Source organism: Dromiciops gliroides, chromosome 1 (assembly GCF_019393635.1).
Source record: "Dromiciops gliroides isolate mDroGli1 chromosome 1, mDroGli1.pri, whole genome shotgun sequence".
Classification (NCBI taxonomy): domain Eukaryota; kingdom Metazoa; phylum Chordata; class Mammalia; order Microbiotheria; family Microbiotheriidae; genus Dromiciops; species Dromiciops gliroides.
In genome coordinates, this window is record NC_057861.1 from 300,918,591 (window position 1) to 300,941,765 (window position 23,175).

The window sequence follows — 23,175 nt, forward strand, 5'->3', positions numbered from 1 at the left end:
TTTTAGAAAAATGAAAATATCCCTACTTTACATAATGTGTAATTAAGATGTGGACCACATTACTTTAAAGGTAATGTCTTTAACCTTAAAGGTTAAAGTAGAAATAGTTTAAAAGTAAGTTTAGGGAGCAGCTAGGTGGCGCAGTGGATAAAGCACCGGCCCTGGATTCAGGAGTACCTGAGTTCAAATCCGGCCTCAGACACTTGACACTTACTAGCTGTGTGACCCTGGGCAAGTCACTTAACCCCCATTGCCCTGCAAAAAAAAAAAAAGTTAGTTTAGATAAGTTGATGTGTGTATATAACTACATAAGGATTCAATAAGGAAAATTAGGAATTGGGGGGTTACATTTCTAACTTTTTAAATGAGGAATTTAGGGTGTGTTTCTAATTTTTTTCAAAAACCTTATGGAACTTATTCCCCCATCCCCCAAAACTGATATAAGTGGAATATATAATTTCCCCAAAGATTTAGGGAAACCCATTTTGGACCATTAAGGGATATAATATTGAAATCATAGGAGATACATGCCCATTCTTTGAGACTAGGATTAAAAAGAAAAGCTACATGCTCCCTATGAATTGAATTGAAAATGTCTGTCTATATGTCCTTTCCTGCCATTGTCAGATACATACTACTGAGATGGAAGAATGGTAACCCCAATCCAATGTCATAATTCTTAATTATTTCAAATGTTAATGTGGCTAGGAGCAAACATTATCAAGTGTTTACTAAGTTCTAGGCATATAATGCTGGAGATATAAATACAAGGTGAAAGAAAAGACATTCCCTGTCTCCAAGGACCTTATTCTAATGGAGGGAAGGAGAGACAAGACACAAAAGTGAGCTGAAAAGTGGGGAGGAAGAGAGAAAAGAATGAGGAGGAAAAGGAGAAGATACCCTCATTGGGGCATGATGCAGAAGTTTAGGAAGTCAGAAGCAGGGCCAAGAGGGAAATGAAGATTGTCCAGTGTGAAGCGTCTTCCTAAAATTGAGGCCCTGGTAGGAACTCACTGATAAGAGAATGGAATGACACAGTGGACAGATATTCTAGGATGAGAAGGCTGAAGAGCCAAATAAATGTTTGAGGGATGAGGAGACCCCAGGTACTGAGGGAATTTTATGGTGAGACTGCAACTGAGGCATGGTGGCCTCAGTTGGGAAAGTTGGGAAAGTCAGAGGCAGAACCATAAGGGGAATGAAGATTCGCCAACCTGCACTTCTCTCCCAAATTAACACACTGGGAAGAACTCACCAATGGGAGAAGGGGGCAAGATGGTGGGCAGATTTTCCTGGGTATGAAATTAGAAGGGGCAGATGGATATTCCAGGGTAAGAAGACACTATGCATATGCAGATATTTTGGAGAAGGAAAACTAAATAAAATTATACAGAATAAATAAATGTGTATATGTATGTGTGTAATGAATATATATCAATGAGACAGGCAGTAAAATGGTAGTTTGAATATTTGAGGGCCAAACAGTACTTGAAACAAAGAGAAGGATATGAAACTCTGACATGTGCCCTCCTAGATTATTTTACTGTAAGCACTTCAGTTTAGTAGATAAGGAGAAAAAACAAAGGAAAATGGAAAAAGAAAAAAGAGATAAATTAACAGATATAAAGAGCCAGAGAGTCAGATGGAAACAGAGAAAGAAGAGAAAAAGAGAAAGGAGAAAGATTGGGGGGAAAACTGCATTAGTCCAGAGGAAAGAGACAGAAATGATTAATGGAATAGCAAGTTTGACTTGTAAGGAAAAAGCCTGGAGATAAATCTTTATAGATTATCTAACTGACAAGTAAAGCAAGGACCTGATGTAAATATGAAGGGAGGAATTTAGAATGGTGCAGGAAGACATGATCTAGTAGTATCTAGTAGTAATGAAGTTAGAAAAAAAATTAAAGCAAAAAATGTTAAATATAACTTCATTTCTCTGGCAACCATTTAAAGCTAGATTTGACTAAACACTAGAAGGCAAGTAGTATGTAGCAGTAAGCCAGTGGGAAAAGAAGTTCTAGATGACAGAAATGTGTATAGTTTAACTAGATTTTAGCAAAATTGTTTTTTTAACAAGGTATCTCATCTTCTTATGGAGATGATGGAGAGATGTTCACTAAAACAAAGCTTCTTAAATGGTAGGTGGCAACCCCACGTGGGGTCATGTAACTCAATAGGGGAGTCACAAAAAAGTTTGGAAATAGTTTATTATATGTTATTTATGTATACCTATTTATATACCTATATTCCCAGAGTTACATAAAATTTCTCAGGTGAAAAGGGGTCATGAGTGAAAAAAGTTTAAGAAGCCCTGGACTAGAAGATAGCATATTTAGAGTATAGTTAGATTAAACACTGGTGGAATGATGGAACTCAAAGAATAGTTGTGAATGTTTCAACATTCAAGGAGCAGAAAATCTCCAACATCAAAATCTGATATTACTTTCTCATCCTCATCCTTCTCCACCTATCTGATGCATATGATACTGTTGGTCACTCTCTCCTCCATAATACACTCTCCTCTTTAAGTTTTCATGGCACTACTATTTCCCATGTTTCTACCTATCTGCATGACCACGTCCTCAGTCTCCAATGCTGCTCATCATCTATATCAAGCTTCTAACTGTGGGGGTTCTCCAAGGTTCTGTCCTAGACCCTCTTACTCTCCTGCCTCTACACTCACTCTTTTAGTGATCTCATTAGCTTCCATGAGTTTAACTGTCATCAAGATGAGAGAGATACACATCTACATGTACATCTGCACATATGAATGTACGAATATAGATATCTACTCATAGTCCCTCACCTGATCTTTTTTTTTGTAGTGAGGCAATTGGGGTTAAGTGACTTGCCCAGGGTCACACAGCTAGTAAGTGTTAAGTGTCTGAGGCCGGATTTGAACTCAGGTACTCCTGACTCCAGGGCCGATGCTCTATCCACTGAGACACCTAGCTGCACCCCCCCCCCACCTGATCTTTAATACCATATAACCAATTGCTGTTGAACTGAAACTGGATGCCTGGTGACATCCCAAACTCAACATGGCTAAAACTGAGTTCATTATCTATAGCCTTACTCAGACTTATCTTTGTGTGTCAAAGGTACTACCATCTTTCCAGTCCATTATCATTTTCAGCTTTATCTTTGACTCCTAACTCTCCCTTAGTAGGTGTAACTAATGAATTTCTTCTTCTATATCATCTTTTGCATCTTAACACTACTTTCTTCTCCCACAGTTTCCACTTTAATTCAAATCCTTATCACCTCTCACCAGAATCATTCATTGCAAAGGCCTCCCAATTGTTCCTACCACTTAAGTATCTCACCACTCTAGTACATCATACAAACTATTGTCAGTGGTTCTTCTTAAATGCAGATTTGACCAGGTCACTTTCCTATTTAATAAGATCTCCAGTGCTTTCCTATTACTAGTAGGCCTCCACCAGTCATGGACGATCATGGATCCGTGCCTTGAAGAGCCACAGGCCACAGTGTGGCTGTGCAGTCCGATAAGGGAGCCGCAGCTCCTGAGTGACTTATAACCGGTAACTGCCACATCCTGTGTTGTATCTACCCCATGAGGAGTAGCTGGAGTGTTCTCTCCAGGGCGCTAGCCTGGGCAGATAAATATGGAAAACAAGCTGTTGCCCATGCAGCAGGCTTTTCCTCTCCTCGACATTGGTGGATCCAAAGGAGAGGCAGAGCCAATACAGTTTGGCACCAGTGCCGCCACAGTAGTTGCCAGAGGGACTTGATGTCCAACATCCAACTGCCTAAGGGACCCTGACTCCTGATTTTTCCTCGGGGTTAATTCCTGAAGCCTTTCCCATATATGGGTATAGCCACAAGGCAGTAGAGGTTTAAAATCAGGGTTTCCTTCCCCTAGGCAGGTTGCCTGCCAAGACTAATGAGCCCCACCTGCCCGAAGCGACTGGTTTTAAGGTGCAAGTGACTCGCCTTCACCCCTTCTCCTGTTAGTGGAAACAGTTCTGACACGAGAAGGCCAGGAGTTGGGCTTCGGTTGTCAGAGGCTATTTGAGACACACGCTATTGGAGCATTTTATAGAGAGTGGGAGCTTATCCCCACTCCCACCCCGGCATGATAAACCTTTGGTTTCCTATTACTATAATATGTGATATATAGATATATATATAGATATATGTGTGTGTGTATTGTGTGTATATATATATATATAAATTTAGCTTTTGAAGTCCATTAGAACTTGGCCTCAGCCTTTCTTTCCAACCTCATGGGTTTGATTCTTGCTATCATACTATTTAATTCAGCCAAAATGGACTTTCCTTCTGTTCTTCATATGTGACACTCCATCTGATTGCCATTCCTTTCATTGATCTTCCCACATATTTCTTGCTCATTACCATTTTATAGAATCTCTTCCTTCCTTTAAGATAACGCTCAAGTACATTCTTGAGTATAAAGCCTTTTTTGATCGTCCCAACTGCTAATTGCTAAGGCCCTCCCTCATGAGATACACATATATAGAGATATAGAGATATAGGTGATACAGATATATAGAGATATGTGTATACACTACATATATACCACACATATGTATAGTGTATATTATTATATACTATTATATATCACACAAAGAGAGAGGTGTGCTAGTGTCTATATACATGCATATACATAGAGCTGGAAAGAACAGATGTGTGCATGTGCACATGCATTCATGCATGCATGCATTATGTACACTTGTATGTATTTTGCATGCATGCATGCATGTATGTATATAGCTAGCTGGCTATCTGTCTATCTATTTAGAAAGTCTCAGGACTCACTCTTCCAAATAACGCCAGCTATAGCCCCATTTCCAGGGTTTGGGATGTGCCCAAGAAGTTAAGGATAATTCATTAATGCTATCAACTCAAGCCCTCACAATGGGGTTTTCCTTACACTGTTACCTGCCAGTGATTAGTGCATCAGTTCCATTTAACCTATTAACATCATTTTAGATAGGGCTATATACTATGAAGATAAAGCAAGTGCACACATTGCCCCCCCCCACATCACTTGGGAAGCATAGTGTACCCTATGCCACCTTGGTCTCTTGGGTGATAGGTGACAGAATGAATAGAATACTGGGCCTTGAGTCAGGAGTTCACTCTTGCCTCAGATGTGTACTTGCTGTGTGGCTTTGAGTAGATCACTTCTATCTATCTCAGTTTCCTCAAATGTAAAATGGAGAGTGTAAAAGCACCTGCCTCTAAGGATTGTCATGAGGATCAAATAAGATAATATTTGTAAAGTGTTTAACAGTGCTTGGTGCACAATAGGCACTTGATAAATACTTGCTTCCTTCCTTAGTAGGGAAAGTGGGCTCAAACTTTTAAGTAGTTCCTCCATATCGTTTTTCTCATTAAGTTCACTTGCAAATGCAACATAGATAATAGATGTATGAATCTGCATCTCTGGGCCAGGCAGATCACTTGAGACTTGGTTCCTCACCATCTGTCTTAAAGATAAAGCTGATATGGACTCTATCTCTTAGATTTCTTGGATTTCTATTGTTTGCTCTTCTGACCTTTGGAAAAGCTCACAGGGTCATAGCCGTCTTCAGTCTCCATCTAGAAGCAAAGAATAGACACAAGAGAGAAAGAGGCAAAAACAGGGCTTGCATATCGAAATGAAGTCTTAAGATCTCTCTCACACTAAGGACTTTGATTCTTTCTTCGAAAGCCTTCTCTCATGCTTTATTATGCTATGTCTAGAAAATAGATTGAAGACTATTCCAGTAAGGGTATTAGCTCTGACAGGTATTGCTAAGCTCTAAATACTTTGATTACGTCATTAGCAATAGACTATGCATGTATATTTTCTGAAAACCAACCTGGCTTAATTAGGATGTCATCATCACCAGAATTTTGACCACTGGATAGTATTAGGTGTTTTTTCTTTCTAACCACAACCACTCATGAATATCATCTACTAAAGTTTAGAGGGGTTACAATTGCCACTCCAGTGGGACCGCATGTGTTCAAAATGTTTTCACTTCTCAAAACTCCCCCCTATTCCAATCAGGCTATTATTCCTATGGCCTCAATCTTTCTTACTCCTAGGGGAAGCTATCTGAACTCATTTTCTTCTCCTTTCCTCTCCTCTCACTATCTTCTCTATTCTTTGCAATCTGGTTTCTTATGCTATCACTGAACTGAAATTTTTACCTATAAAGTTAGCATCAATCCAGCTCAAAATGTCATTCAGTGTCCTACACAATGTGATGTCCTCAGGAGAATACTGTTGACAGGGAATGGGTTTGGATATAGAGCATAAAAACAAATAATAATAAGGTATCTTTTGCTAAGTGCTAAATTAATGCTATCACTTTTTAAGCATTCCTTGGAAAGCAAGATCACTGTGAGCTAGTATATTCAGAAAGGAATATGGAATGGCAATTGAGCACTGAATGAAATTCAGGATAAGTAGAGACATGGACAATGGCAGGTGTAGATTCAGAAGTGTGTTTGCCCTATTCAGGGGACAAATTTCACATTAGCTAAAGGTAAAAAGTTTGAGATGAGGCTGCAGAGGTAGATGTTCATATAGTAGAAGGTCTAGCATGATAGATAGAGAACAGTGGACTTTATTCTGTAATCACAGAAAAACAATCAAGGAGCACTTTAGTGTACTGAAAAGTATATTGTATTTGGAGTCAAATGACCAAGGTTCAAATGCTAGCTCTGCCATTCAGTTTCCATTTGACTTTGCCCAAGTCACCTAACCTGCTTAGAAATCACATTCCACAGATAAAATTAGATAGTTAGACCACATGACCTCTGTCATTCCTTCTACCCTTAAATCTAAGATCCTGTATTTGGGAACTGTATAAAGGATGTGGTCCATGGTCGCCCATCCTTTGTGAATTTTGTCCACACTAGTCTACCACAGGGGTTCACTAAATATATGGGTGGTGGTGGGAAGGGGCAAGATTTCTCTTGTTGTCTTGAAATAGTGTGTATATCCATGGAGCATGAAGGCTGTCATTAATCATTCACTCTTGCTACCTGTGGTTAATCTTGTTTCCTGCTGATATAGTGCCTCTTTATTTCTCTGTGCTCATCAGCTCCCTCCCACCATGGTGTTTCCTCTCATCCTTAAAGAGTTCTCCTGCTGCAGTATACAGCCCTTAAATAGATGAGGGGAAACTGTCCTTTCCCATGCTGGGTAGTGGGGAAGCTACTATCCTGGTGGGACAGATGGTTACCGCCTGCACACACCTTAGCATCTGCATCCTTGGGTTGTGAGAAGTACTACCCCTGGCAAACCATTCTATAAATGATAATAGCCTTCAAGAAAATGGATAAAATTTTTGGGAAACTAAATTTGTAAAATGATGGAATCTGACAAGATATAAGATACTGGTTTTTGAATTGTCAGAACAAAAAAGGAGGAACTTGAGGAATATGTCCCCAGAGTCAATTCAACAAATATTTGTTTAGCAGCTATACATGTAAGGCACTGTGAGGATACAAAACTAAAATGAAACAATTGCTGTCTTCAAAGGCTTAAATCCTACTGTATGATACAAATTTAGCGATGGGGAAAGAATGTGTCTTTCTTATTATATTAAATCTTAGAATTTTTTAGAGGAAGGCAGGTCATAGGGAGAGCAGAGAATCACAAAGAGAGGTAATAGGGAGAACTGGGAGTACCTAGTCTACAAAGAGGTGTCACAGTTGTGAAATAGAAGGGCACATAAAGTTCAGTTTTTCTACCTGTCATCTACAATAACAATACAAGGGATTGCCTGCAGCCTCTGTACAATAGCTTGATAGGTTACTGAAGGAAACCAGCCAGAGGTTAAGAGTTTAGCAGTAGCCATTGGTTGTGGCTCTTTAATCTTTCCATGTGCTTGAATTGCTGGGCTTTGCTAGACTGAGGGCATAGATTGCATCAAGTAAAAGCTTCTCCATGGGGATGCTGGAGCAAATCCAATCAGTAAATATTTATTGAGTACCTTTCTTGCTCTCAGTGTTTGCTGCAACCACCGCTGTAAATGGATCAGCCAGCTAGATCAGAGAGTAGGAGAATACATACCTACATACATATTTGTGTGTACATGCATATATACAAACATATATCTATGCATACGTAAATATATACTTGTGTGAGAGGGTATATATACATGTGTATATGTGTATGTATGTCCTGGTCTCTTCAGTTTAGTTATATTTTTTCTCAAAATGAATAAAGTTCTAATTAGTATGGGTAGAAGTAGCAAGCAATAATTGTAATGAAGACCATTATTCATTTAATGACTAGCACTTGGAACCATGCTAGTAATATACATTTTAGGTTAATTTGTTATTATTTTAAAGAAAGCATGAACAGAAAATGGCTTTAGACCATCTTTTTTGTCACACTGAAACACAAAATGATTTTCTTTAAACATATTGTAAATGAAACTTCTCATAGCCAATGGTATAGTGAAAAGAATACTAAACTTGGAGTCATGGCACCTGAGTTCAAATTCCAATTGTTTTACTTCCTATCTATGTACCTTAAGCAAATCATTTCTATCTCTGGGCCTCAGTTTCCTCATATGTAAAATGAAGGAGTTATATAAGACAACCTCTAAGATGCCTTCCAGCTCTAGATTTATGATCTAGATGGGATATATGATCCCATGCTTAGTCTATTCCATTATCATTGGATTTTTAGTAGTTTTCCCTTCAATATCTATGTAGACTTTAAAACTACTTAACAAAGTCATGTGTATGGACTGATGGAGTAAAAGTGGATGGACTCTTTTCTATACCATATTTTATATGCTCTAATCTATATAACTAGGCCTCCATTACCACAGAGATGAGTTTGGAATCCATTAGCAAAGTCATTTGGTGAGTTATATCTAATACCTTCCAAAAGGCTTTGAGTTCACTTTCATTTTTGACCAGTGGAAAATCAGCTCTGATATGGCTGCTGGATGGCATGATTCCCCTCCTTCAGTGGCAGGGGTTGTGACCAGAATAGAAAGCCTACATGATACCCCATTCATACCTTTCTCCATACTAAACATTGCCTCTTGGAAAGGAGCTATACCTAAAAGAGGACATTTCCTTACACTCCAAAAGAGAAAGCTCTAGCAATGGGGGCCCTGCTGGCAGAATGTCTGCCCCAAAAAGTATTACTAAATTGTTATTTATATTTCTGCCGGGTAATCTGCATGTATCCTAAAGGTTCTATTTTAATGAAGCTCACCAAAACCATCAAAAGAAGAATTAGTCTATTCATATGGAACTGATTTTAGGAATGTAAAAAGATTAGATAAAATGATCTCTTATATTATAAAGTCCAAGGAGATATGGATTCTTCTACAAATGAAAGTGTATCTATTACAATCTAGGATAGTTACTCTGACCTCCTCAAATTTAATCTTCAGTGAAAAGTAATAAAATAGGAACCTGGAAGCCCTTGGTACTTCTGACTTCCCATTAGGTTTTGTTGTGAGGATTTGATCAGTTATGATGATAAATTGAAAATGAAAATGAAAATTAGAAAAAATAAAATGAATTTAAAGTGCAAAAAGTACAAACTAAAAATAGTATTTAGCCTATAACTGTGGTAAATCACTTTTCTTGAAGAGGGTGAATGGCAACTAATAAAAATTAAATTTCTTCCAGACAAAGCTAAAGGCTTTCAAGTCTAGTCACTATTAAAATATGAGACCTCTGAGTCTGACTCCTGTCTGCAAAGATCTTTGGCCATCCCTGGATTTACTTCTTCTACAATGATGCCCACTGCGTGACAAAAATTCTAATTTTTGTAATTTCTTTAATTGGTACCCTGAAAACCCCAAGATTTTTAAATGGCCCTTAGGCAGGAATGTGTTATAAAACATCATCTTAAAGGCAAACTACCTTATATCTACATCTCTGAAAGGGCTGGAGGAGGGGGATGGGAGTAGTGGGGGAGAGTAATGCAAAAACAATATTATGGAAATGAGTGGTGCTTTCATAATGGACTAGACTTACTTATCAATATTACTATAGAGAAGCTAGGTAAAAGAGTGGATAGACATTGGACTGGTCGTTAGAAAGACTTGTGTTTGAATCTTCCTTTCAGTTTCTTCATTCTGTAAAATGCAATTAATAATGGATTTACCTCAAAAGGTTGTTGGGAGGATCCAGTGAAATAATCTATGTATTCTCCATCTTAGAGTGTTACATAAATGTTATCTACATTATTATGAGAATATAAACCTGACAGTATCTACTAGCTATGCTTACTTATGACAGCTTAAGAAAGTATGGCAAAGGAAGGGAAGAGAGAAGAATGTTTTGGATTATTTACCTGTTAAGAGCCAAAACAGAAAAAGGAGTAAGGAGGGAAGCAAGGTCACTGGAAAAAAAGCATCATGCACATGATACCAGCTGTGGTATTAGTCTCCCCTGGCCTCAGCTTTGAGTTTCTATCCATTCCTATCTCTTTCCTCCTCTCCTAAAACTAGTTCCTAATTATCATGGCATTTACCTGTGTTGACCACTGCTTCAAAACATCTAAGGAAAGGAGCAGCTAGGTGACACAGTGGATAAGGCACTGGCCCTGGATTCAGGAGGATCTGAGTTTAAATCCGACCTCAGACACCTGACATTTATCAGCTGTGTGACCCTGGGCAAATCATTTAACCCTCATTGCCCCACCCCACCCCGGAAAAAGATCTAAAGGAAGCCTTAATCTTTAAAATAATCAAGTATTGGTTTATGATTAATACAAATACATTTTTGTCATGATTATTAAGTTACAAATATGTTTGTGGGGGAAGGGTTATACTCATGATTTCATGATGCAAATTTATCTGAAAATTAGTAAAACAAGAAAAACATTGGGGATGAAGACAGAAGTAAATCTGTAACCATGTTCCTGTTAGCACTATGTTCTAGTCAAGGAAGCTTAACAGTCACACACAGATACAAATCTAGTATTCTAGCTACATAGTCTTAGAGAGTATGTTACCCTAAGGTATAGTAATGATTGTAGATGGCAAATCTTAATAATAAATGACTGGTTCTCCCCTTACCACCAGGCAAAGAAATTCACAGAGAAGATAAGCCCTTCCTCAGTTGAATGCAAAGTAAAAGGATTTCTATCAAGTGCTTCATTCAGTCATTCAGCAAGTGCTAAGCACCTTTTATGTACAATGCATTTTATGAGGTACATAAAAAGATGACACAAAACACAGGTATCTACTCCCTCGAGGACAGTAGTGAGGATAGAGCAATACTTGGACAAATGTAACTGTATACAAATAGAAAATACATGGAGGAGATACAGCGGAGATGGCAGGAAAGAATAGATTACTAAACATCTACTGTGTTCCATATGAGAAAATCAGAGAGACGAGAGAGAGCGCACAGTTAGAAGAGATTGAAAACAAGGTTTCATGGAAGAGATGGCCCATTCAATTGAATTGTGAAGAAAAGAGGAAAGAATTTCATCAGGTGCGAGATGTGTGTGAGGAGATTGTTACAACATGTGGACATGGGAGAAACATAGCCAAGATCAAGAAACAGCTAGCATGTACAGTGAATGAAGCAATATATTTAAGATAAATACTTGGAGGTAAATTCAGGCTGGAGAATGAAGAGCTTCAGTGTCGAGGCTAAAGGAGCTATGTTTTATTTGGTAGCAATGAGACATCCATTCAAATTTTTGAGCAGTGAGGTGAAATGGTCAGATCTTTCTATTATACAAGATTACTCAGAGGTAGAACGAAGAAAGTACTGGATAAGGAAAAGCTCACGGGGAAGAATAATCCACTAGGAAGTTCCTACCAAGTTGCGAGCTGGGACATGGGAGAAAAGGACTTCATTTATTTTCAGCAAAAAGGAAGTTATGAGAAGGGAACATGTTATAAAGGGGATGAATTTGTTTTAAACCATGTTGAATATAAGTTAATTGACAACATCAGTGAAAGTGCTCAATAAGCAAATAGAAATTTAAAATTGAAACTCATGGAAAGTTCGGGGCAGGAGTTTATAGGATTGCTAGTTACCTGAGTGACTTAATAACCTGAAATAAAGAATGGGTTGGGGCAGCTAGGGTGGCGCAGTGGATAGCGAGCACTGGTCCTGGAGTCAGGAGTGCCTGAGTCCAATCCCGCTCAGACACTTCACTCTTACTAGCAGCTTGTGACCCTCGGCAAGTCATTTAATCCCAATTGCTTGCTAAAAAAAAAAAAAGAAAAAAAGAAATGGGTCATATTTCTAAAGCAGCAAAAGAGGAGGGCTGAAGACAGAGCCTTGGATGTGGGAAGATAAACCAACAACAACGATCCAGATAGGCAAAAGAATGACTTTGTACAATGTCAAGGAATGTGAAAGGAGAATATCAGGAAGGGGCTGATGGCCTCAGGAAGCCAAGAAGAAAGAATTGAAAAGAACACTTTGATGTTGTTGCCTGTTGTTGCTGTGATGGTGTGGTGGTGTGGTGGTATAGTCTCAAGTAGTGACCTTGGTGAATTTCAACAGTATGGAAAATAGATTTAAAGAAATTAAAGAATGAACTGGTAGTGAGACCATGAAGGCAGCAAATATAGATTTCTGTTGTTAGACGTTCATCATGAGAAAAGAGGGATAGAGCGATAGCATGAAGCTGTCGGAGGATGAGGGAAGTATTTTTTGGTTTGTTTTTTTTTTATCTAGTTCAGGTTCTGTTTCTATTCTGAAAATGAAGAAAAGCAAAAAATATTGTCCCTACTGTCAAAGAGCTGACATTCTAATGGGGAAGATAACATGCAAGTGACTATATACAAATAAGATATAGAGAGCAATTAGTGGATAGAGTACTGGGCTTAGAGTCAGGAAGACTCATCTTTCTGTGTTCAATCCAGCCTCACACACTACTAGCTATGTGACCCTGGACAAGTCACATAACCTGTATGCTTCAGTTTCCTCATCTGAAAATGACTGAAGAAGGAAATGGCAACCAACTCCGTATCTTTGCCCAAAAAGCCTCAAAATGGGGTACACAGAGAGTTGGGCATGACTGTAATAACTGAAACCAAGAATAGAAAGGCCTGTGGAGGTGATTACCCAGTGATATAGAATTACTAGAGTGAGAATAGCAAAAAGAAAATAGGGATAGATTTTGAGATGGAAGAGGAAAATAACACCACAGTTGCTGACCAAGTCAACACTCGACAGAAAGGTAAATTAATGTAGAACAGGAGTAATGGACTAAAAGAAAATGGAAGAAACAGATAGACCTCACAATATGGGTAAAAAGCAGCTTCATGCTTCCTGGCTGAGCATATTTTCCTCCTGGTAATTATTTATTGACAGTTTCTTCATAGAGTATTGGAATTTATTTATTTATTTAGAATCTTTTACCCAGTCCAAATAAACTTAAGTAATTATCTTAATAACTGCAGATAAAAATCATTGCCTCAATTGTTCTATGTATTAGACAAAAACCTGGATTTTTAGCCTCGATTATCTGGATCTTTCATGAGTTAGCACACTTTGGGTTGCAAGCATGGAGGGAGTGATGGTTTTGCCCTTATTGTTAAGTGAAAGAAATATGGTCTACCCAGGAGAATTCTATAAGGATTTTCAGTGGTGAGCTTCAAGAATAAGAAGGGGAAAAATCAAAAAGCTATTATTGATTAATTATATTATAATATACAATGAAGTCAGAGTCATTGTGGCTGATGATAGACTAAGTTGCTATGTATCAGCATTTTTACTCATATGCACTGCAGATATATGTTTCAAGAGTCATCCATTGTATTGACATATTATATGTGTGTGTGTTTCAAGAATCACCACAGCAATGTAACTCCAAGAAATAACAATAACTAAAGCATTTGGTATTTTGCTTCTACTTTAATCAATCAACCCAATAAATAAATATTTATTAGGATGCCTACTATGTACCAGGTACTAGAACTGAAGATACCAAAAAGAGGGAAGGCATCCTCTACCCTCAAGGAGCTTAAAATAGGAGGGTGGGAATGACATGCAATATATGTGTGTGCTATATATGTATATATGTATGTATGTATACAAAGTAAGTTATAAAGCAAATAAATAAGAGATATACAGAGGGAAGAAGGAACTGGAATTAAGAGAGACTGGGGGAAGTCTTCCTGTTAGAAGAAGGGATTTTAGTTGGGATGTAAAAGAAGCCACAGAACTCAGTAGTACCTTAAGATTTTTGCAATTTAAAAAAGTGACAAAGTCAGAACCAAAATTGGTTAAAGTAAGGGTGGACTTGGTAAAAATAAAATCATTTCCTGCCAGTGAAAATATTCCATCTGTTGCAAAATTAAGGTTTGGGGACTTTTATCTTTAAACTCTCTATGTTTTCTTTTGTTGTGCAAATGTTTGTGGTTTCTTAGTTTTATTCTTTCACCCATCACTCTTGATTTTCTGGATGGTCAAATCCATCTTATCAACGACTATATGAATCCCCTTGGGAAAAAAAAAAACAACAAGCAAACATAAAAGACTGTATTGTTATTCATAAAACTTAGGCAAGCCTTTCTTAGCTTCTTCTCCTTTTATAGTGTGTAGCCACTCTTTACTGAATACAAAACTGCTGAATTTCTAAAGCAGTAACATTTCTATTTACCATACACATCAGTGAGCCATTAAATCTTTTCTTTCATCTTCTTTACTTTCTATTAACTGACCATATAGAAAGAAAAAATAGTGAAACTTATTGTATCTTTTCCCTTTGAGTAGGGGAAAGGGAAAGAAGGCCATCAATTATACATATTAATTATGTTACATAACATGAAATACAGCATTGAGTAAGAGATACAGATCCAGCCTCAGATTCAGGTTTCATGTTCCACTTCTGACACGTCCTGTTATTGTGGTCTTGGACAAGTCATTTAACCATTCATTATCCCCAGGCAAATCTCTGAGATCCTAAGTGGAATAGCACATGCTAATTAATGATTGGCTTTTGAAGAAAGGAGTTTTCTCACTGGGATTTCATACATTAGGTTCAGACAACCCACCCATCCCTCCCCAAGTTATATGATATTTACTCATTTTAATGTTCATTATTGTTTTCCAACCTGCCAATGGAAATTATTAGTTCATATTTGTAAAAAACAAAAATTGATATTACCTTTATATACCTTTGTATGAAATGTGTATATCATCTTATGAAGTCCACTTATGTATAAATAAATTGAAAATCAGTCAGAAATAAGAAATTCAATGATATTATAACACTACAGAACCATTAGTATAAGTTTATTGAATGTCTTCTGATAATTGTTTGTGTTTTCATGTTGCAGTGGTTATGTCTTTGATTATGATTACTACAGAGATGATTTCTACAATCGGTAAGTTGGGCTTGACTCCTCTATGAACTTTATTTTGCATGATTTTGTGTTTAATTGCTTTGTGCATTTTGCTCGCAGATGTTTCTTGATATGGTTTTAAAAGATCTATATTTTTTAAAAAATTAAACAAAAAGGAACCCTTCCACTGTGTCAAGAGAAGCCTGACAGAGAATGAAGTTTTTAAACCTACATTTTTCAAATTAACAAGAATTTGACATTACTTATTTTGTGCCTGGCATTGTGCCAAGCAGTAGAGTTGCAAAAAAGGCCAAAACAGTCCCTAAACATTCAAACATTTTCTGTAGTATCTTCAGACTTTGAAGAATTTTGGAGATGCTTAAGCTTATCATATTGCTTCATATTATAAATTAAGGGGGGCAGCTAGATGGCGCAGTGGATAAAGCACCGGCCCTGGATTCAGGAGGACCTGAGTTCAAATCCGGCCTCCAACACTTAACACTTACTAGCTGTGTGACCCTGTGTGACACAACCCCAACTGCCTCACCAAAAAAAAAAAAAAAAAAAAAAAAGAAAATTAAGGAATATTTGAAAAAGATCTACATTTTTATATAAAAATTTTTTTCCTGATTGTGAACTCCTAAGGCCCAATAGGAATTTTGCAAAAGCAGGAAATGTTTCCCTATTCTGCTAGAATAGACCTGCTTTTATCCATTCATTAGAAAAACATTTCCAACTGTCTACCATGTGTCAGGTACCATGCTAGATCGTGTGAGTCTGCAAGACAAAAAGTGAAACAATTGCTACCTTCAAGAAGCTTACATTCACATAACTATGTCAAAATTCTCTATTAGTCAGACATGGGATATATATGTGAGTGTGTGTGTGTGTGTGTGTGTGTATTACAGGAAAAAGATGCAATGTCTAGCTTATAAATTTTATGTTTGTTATTTTAAAGGAGAATAAACAATATTCTATAATAATATATCGATAAGGAGAGAGAAATTGAGATAGAGATAAAACTGAAAATCAAAGGAATTAAGAAAATTTCCTCTCTCTCTCAGTCTCCTTCTCTCTCTTTCTCTCTCTATCTCTCATCTATGTCTTTGTCTCTGTCTCTAATTTCCTGTTCCTTAACACACACACACACACACACACACACACACACACACACACACACACTCTTCATACTTGATTAAGATTATGCTCTAGCTTCCTTGGATTCTACCTGAGTAGTCTGTTTTCCCTTGTAGGAACAATTCTAATGCTTTTAATCTAATATCAGAACTGTGCCAGTAAGACTTACATCTTTCTGTGCTTGGTCATCACAACTCCTGAAATGATGATATCAAAATGGACATCAGAGCACACAACCTCTGGCCAGCAGCACAGACAGAAGTCACCTGCCCCTGCTTAACCTGAGAACCCACTTCCCACCTACCCAACATATAATCTCAAAGGTCTTCTATCACAAGTCTTTCCTAACATGTACTACCCATTTTTCTACCCCCACTCCATATTCCCTCTACTCATACACATTCACCATGTCTCTCTTACACCTTATTCAATTTTATTTACTTAATAACCATTCCATATTCCATCACAAACACATTGGAGACCAAATCTTGCCACCATGCCAAACAAGGACCACAACCATCAAGAAAATGTCTAAAAATTCCCCATAGATCAATGGGATAATAAATAATTGTGGCAAACTGACCACATCTTCCTTTCAAAGCTGTCTGCCTTTCCCCAAAATTCTCAACCTTAACCTTTGGATCTCAAACCAAGATTTCTTGGCTTTAAGTCCATTGTTCTAGCCTATATAACTAAACAATGACTCTGGAAGCCCTTCTATGAATTTTCTTCTTTTAAGAATGGCATTATTCTTGTTGCTCACTTCAAGAAATCCAAAGGAAATTACTATAATTATCTTCCACTTGAGGCATATTTTATAATTTCACCTCTCTGTCATCTTCTGGTTAATGATATATTGGCATGTTGAGAGACTTGAGACAGGGAGACCAATAAAAAACTATTTCAGTACTTCAGGATAGAGGTGATGAAGGCTTCTACTAAGGTGGGAGCTTATGTGAATGGAGAAAAAGGTGTGTGTATGAGAGATGTGGCAAATGTAGAAATGACAAGATTTGACAATCAGTTGTGTATGTAGAAAGAAGTCCAAAATGAAACCAAGGATTTGAACCTGGATGACTATAAAGATAGCAGTATCTTGATAGTCATAGGGAAGTTCACAATAGGGCTGGGTTTAGGGAGAGTGATGATGTGTTCCATTTTGGCCATAGTGAGTTTGAAATGTCGACAGACATCCAGTTCAAACTGTCTAATAAGCCATTTGTCATGTGGGGATAGAGCTCAAGGCACTAGGATATATAGATCTATCTGTCTATCTGTGTAAGTATATATATATATTTGGGAACCATTTTCAGAAGGATGATTGATAATGGAATATAATGTTTGTTTTTGTTTGGTTGTTTCAATCCTCTCTAACTCTTCATGGCCCCATGTGTGGTTTTCTTGGAAAAGATACTAGAGTGGTTTACCATTTCCTTCTCCAACTTACCTTCCAGATGATGAACTGAGGTAAACAGGGTTAAGTGATCTGCCCAGGGTCACATAGCTAGTAAGTGTCTCAGGCCAGATTTGAACTCGGTAAAATAAATCTTCCGGACTTTATACCTGGCACTCTCTCCACTGTGCCACCTAGCTGCTCAATTGAATTTATGGGATCTGATAAAATAATCAAAGGAAAGAGTTCATAGAGAAAAAGACCCAGGATAAAGCCGAAATCTGTCTTTTCATAACTTCTACTCATTTCCACTCTGCAGGGCCAAACAGAACAATTCTAATACTGTTTCCACATGACAATCATCCAAATAATTGGAGACTACTCTCATGTACCTTCCTAAGTGTTTTGTTCTCCACAATAAGCATTTTCAATTTTCCTACATAGTTTGCCTATGGAGATTTAAATGCCCTTCATAGTCCTGGTTGGCCTTCTCTAGAAACTTTAGCTTATACCATGTCTCTCCTACAATGTGGCAGAACTGGTGGCATCCATTATATTATATTTTTAATGATAGGGATGTGCACCAATTCTACTAGACACAGTGACTAACTGCATCAATTTGTAAGATAGGCAGGAATAGTGTGTAGTCTGTTACCTATAACAAAGGGAAATTAACTAGTCTACATCAGAATTGTACAAATAACAATAGCTTCCTTATGAACATAATAACTTATCTAAGCAACTACACAGATCATTAAATTTATATTTCATTCACAGTTACCACTGTGTGAAATTTTTATGGAAACCCCCTTGACTAATGTCAATGGCCATATCATCTATAACATACAGGAGAAAGTTGACTTTTTTACCCAAATATTAATGTAGTTTGTAAAGAAACTTTCCTTTTCAGAAAGATTTTCCCAAGCTATTCTTATAATTCTGAAGAACTTAATAGGTCTCCCAGGAGTGATAAGAAAGTTAAGCTGAATTTTTGAAAATCTATTATGGGTACTGCAGTTATAAAAGATAATCTTTAGACCTTGTTTCTAATATTCTATAATTACATATTGATGATAATTAGATTTTTTAAATGTTTCTGCTACAGCTTTTATTGATTCCTTAATGTGGAGAGCACTAAAATTGGGACTATGAATATAATATTATTCAATGAATATACATTGCCTCATGTTCTATAGCTATTATTTTAACCAAGTGATTATGAGGCATGGAGGTGACCCTGAGTTTTCAAATTACACCAGTGGGATTCAAACTTTATCAGATTCTATCAAGCTGACAGGCTTTAAGGATGGACTGAGCAGCAGAATGTAGGTCTGCCATACAAAGATGTGACTAATTATAGAGAGGCTCATAGCAGATCGAATATAGGATGATGCATTTTTCAGCAAATACAACTTTCACAGGTGAATAAGTAAGTCATAGATGGCTTGTAGTCTTTGGTGGCATGGCAGATGGCGTATCCATACCAACAAAATCATAGATCTTTGAAATATAGGAATATTCATGCTTCACCGCCTTTCCCTCATTATGAATTAGATTATCTCCTACTTCCAAAAAATGTCTACCACATATCTTTATAAATATCCAAGGAATACTCCACTAGGGATCAGAAAACCTAGATACTAGTTACTCATTCCTTCCTGCCTCCTATTCTATAATTTGCCAATTGTGTTATTGGATAAATCACTTGACCTTCTTGGTCATTGGTTTTCTCATTTGTCAAATGAGTTGGACCAGATAATCTCAACTTCTACTAATTCAGTGTATGCCACATCTTTTTCTGGACTCTAAGCTCTGTGAAGTCATTTTTTTTAGGTTTTGTCTTCCCCATTACCTGGCACAATGTCAGACATATGCAATAGGAACTTAATAAATGTTTGATGATTGAATAAATAAATAAAGGACTGCTGGAATTTCTTAGTGCCAAAAATGACAGATTTACTGTGCTGTTATTTGTCTGTTTCTAGTCTTCAAGATTTGTCTTAAGGGAACACAAGCATCTGGTAGTAGCAGATATTCTCAATAGTTACCCTGTAAACATTAGTTCTCAGGAAAAGCAAACAAAAAGGAGAGGTAGCATATTAGAAGGAAAGGGAATTTTTGTCCCATTACCAAATTATTTTTGGTTTATGCTGATTTTTCTAAGGATTACTCTGCTTGCATTTATTGATAAAGATTGTCCCTTTTTCCAGCCTCCATGTCTAAAGCTGGACAGATGGAACTTGTTTCCTTTTTATGTTTAGAAGAATATATGGGCTGCTATTAATCACTCTCCACTCATTGGCTAGGAGTTTGTCCTTTTGGTGACACTGAGAGCAGCAATTAGAGTCAATTTCTTCACACTACCAAGGATCATGTAGTTTTTAGGTTCTATTTGAATGTCCTCTAAAGATTCAACACTACAACAATTTATGTTACTTTCATTCCCTAGCTAATCACTGCTTATTTTTAATTTGAGTGTTCCTGAATGGATGGGTATGAATAGTTACGATAGAAAGGCTAACATTCCACTGGGTGTGTCTGTGTGTTTAGACAGCTATTAAGTTCTAGGTTATTGAGATCTCTCTGGTACCTTGAGCCAGAATTTATGAATACTAGTTAAGTATCAGGAATTCTGAAGAATTTCATTGCTTAATGGGCTTGTATAGTTTCTTAAAACTGTGTTCATGTCAGGGAGAGGGGCAGGTAGTACTTACAGGATCATTTAGAGCTGGAATCAGTTTTAGAAGCCATCTAGGATAATACCTTTATGTTACAGATGAGAAAACTGAGACTCAACTTAGCTTTCCCAAGGTCTACCAAGTAGTAAATAGCAAATTCAGGATCCTTCTAACTATGATATTCTTCTTCCAATGCATAACTGTAAAGGAAAGCCTTTGCATGTAATTTAAAATGTATACACTCAAATAAAGTAAATTGATCTAAAGAACTAAAATGTTTTGAGCCCTAGGGAGTGTTTTCAATTACTATGATATTACCAAATACAATTGAACCTTTTTTCCCCACTGATATCAGCAAAGATGATATGTAGTCAGTGAGCACCAAATTGTTTTCTTAACAGAAAAACAACCACCACCATGTCTGAAATACTTTTACAAAGTTAGATTTATTAAAGTGAGCAGTTGTTCAGTTATAGAACCATTGTGTTCTCATATTAATTAAAAACAAGAGCAAAGCCAATGTAATTTCAGGGAATGAAAAACCCTTAGGTCAAGTTAAAGTTGTTTCAGATCATTGATTACAGAGTATCAGTGTGTGTTGAGCTCTCACAATAACAACAAGCACTGTATGTTTCTTAATACTCATTTCAATTAGCATTTGACCCAACTGAATTTCATTATATAGGATCTCCCAAAAGTCTTAATTCAATTTTAAGCTTAATAAGCTTTAAAAGCTTGATAAATGGGGGGGGCAGTTAGGTTGCTCAGTGGATAAAGCATTGGCCTTGGATTCAGGAGGACCTGAGTTCAAATCCAGCCTCAGACACTTGACACTAGTTGTGTGATTCTGGGCAAGTCACTTAACCCTCATTGCCCTGCAAAAAAGAAAAAGAAAAAGAAAATGACCAAAAAAGCTTGATAAATATATTTCAAATATGTCAGATGTGTATTTTTATAAAAATGGTTTTGAAGCATGACTTTAATACTTTGATTTTTAAGGGGAAAAAAATTTTACATGACTTATACAGAGTCCCAGAGTAATTTTGAGCTTATAGGACTTTGTGTAAGTCATTTAAGAATTTTTTGTACATTTGAGAATTTTAAAACCAACTTCAAAATTATAATTATCAAAATTTACACCAATATATTTAAAATATATAATTATTGCCCTTTTCAGAATGACAGAATATATGTATAAATTATTTTTTAAATCACCAGCTGGTGATTATAAGGTTGTTTCCTTATCCATCCTAGAACTAATATATCAGTTTATTGAATAAATTGTATGAAATATATAGGAAATGAAATTATTTACCCTGGTATTGGTTTTGTGGCAAGGAATGACACTGCAAAACAATAAGTAATAATCATGCTAAATTAGTTCAACAGTTTGCAAAGCCATTGGAAGTATCTTTCTAAGCCATTGTATGGGTCAGACAGACTTGTCAGGCTGACAGGTGATACTGATAACCAAGACTGGCTTAGCATCTGCAGAGGTGAATGTTGATCAGTTGAATGTCAATCAGTTTCAATTTGTGCAACAAAGAGTCCAACTAACTCACCTAATGGCAATCAATTATTTCAGTGAATAGTGTTTTCAAGGCTGCCACCATCCTCTGGGACTATTTTGTAAACTGACAACTTGTCCAGTCTCTCCACTGCTATACATGGAGTGGCTTTCCATCTACCAATTTGTGTGTCCCATGAACACCAAGATTTGGCAGTAGAAATCTGTTACCACCATGAAGGTCTTGACAATGAACTTGAGTATAATGTTCTTCTGGGCCAGAGTTGTAGTGGGTGATGTTTCCTTTGTCTTCTCTCTCAGCTGAGAGATATATTGGTTATATAAATCTCTTCAGAGACTCCAAAACATAAATCAAAAGGCAGTTATTGGGGCAGCTAGGTGGTGCAGTGGATAGAGCACCAGCCCTGGAGTCAGGAGTACCTGAGTTCAAATCTGGCCTCAGACACTTAACACTTACTAGCTGTGTGACCCTGGGCAAGTCACTTAACCCCACATGCCTCACTAAAAAAACAAACAAACAAAAAACAAAAAAGCAGTTATGACTGATACCAAGACACCAGCAAACAAAGTGTAAAGGCAGTGGCATCATTCCTGGTAGAATTGCACACATATACTAGGAAAGTCATATGTCAGTGGTGCTGAGATTTTCATTCTGGTTCTCAATGTACCTAACATGTTCACCAGGGTATGATTGAAACATTCAAATTGTAGGTCTTCTTAAATATGATAAAGCATTGTATTAGACTTCTTAATATTTAGCTTAATAAAAAGCTAACATGTCTTTAAGTATTATATTTTGAAAGTCTTTGCCTTCGTCCAAATCGATATTGCCAGAAAGAACATATACTTAAAAATACTTCTCCCACCTTATGAATTGGTCAGTTACCACCAACATATGTCATAGTCTTACTCTATAAGAACGGCAAATGTCAAAAATTTGGGGGAGAAGTAAGAGTGGGGTTGATGCATTTGCTCAATCAAGTTACTTCACCCCACTTAAAATAAGTGATAAGATACCCAATCAACCAATCAACTTGAATAATAGGCTTTAGATTAAGTGTTAATGTACTTGGCATTGGAATGTCATTGCATAGGAAGAAAGGATCAAATAGACCAAAGAATCTTAGTCGTGATTCATGGGTCATCTATAAAACTAGT

At 37.0% G+C, this 23,175-nt stretch overlaps 1 protein-coding gene across 16 annotated transcripts in view; it reads left to right on the forward strand.

Annotated features, from left to right (window-relative positions):
- Window positions 1–23,175, forward strand: part of RALYL (RALY RNA binding protein like) — an 820,624-nt gene that overhangs the window by 696,323 nt on the left and 101,126 nt on the right. For all 16 annotated transcript variants that reach the window (XM_043977742.1, XM_043977749.1, XM_043977750.1 and 13 more), the window contains one exon: window positions 15,276–15,323. In XM_043977742.1, the coding sequence (XP_043833677.1) occupies window positions 15,276–15,323 (48 nt within the window). The remainder of the gene's footprint in view (window positions 1–15,275; window positions 15,324–23,175) is intronic.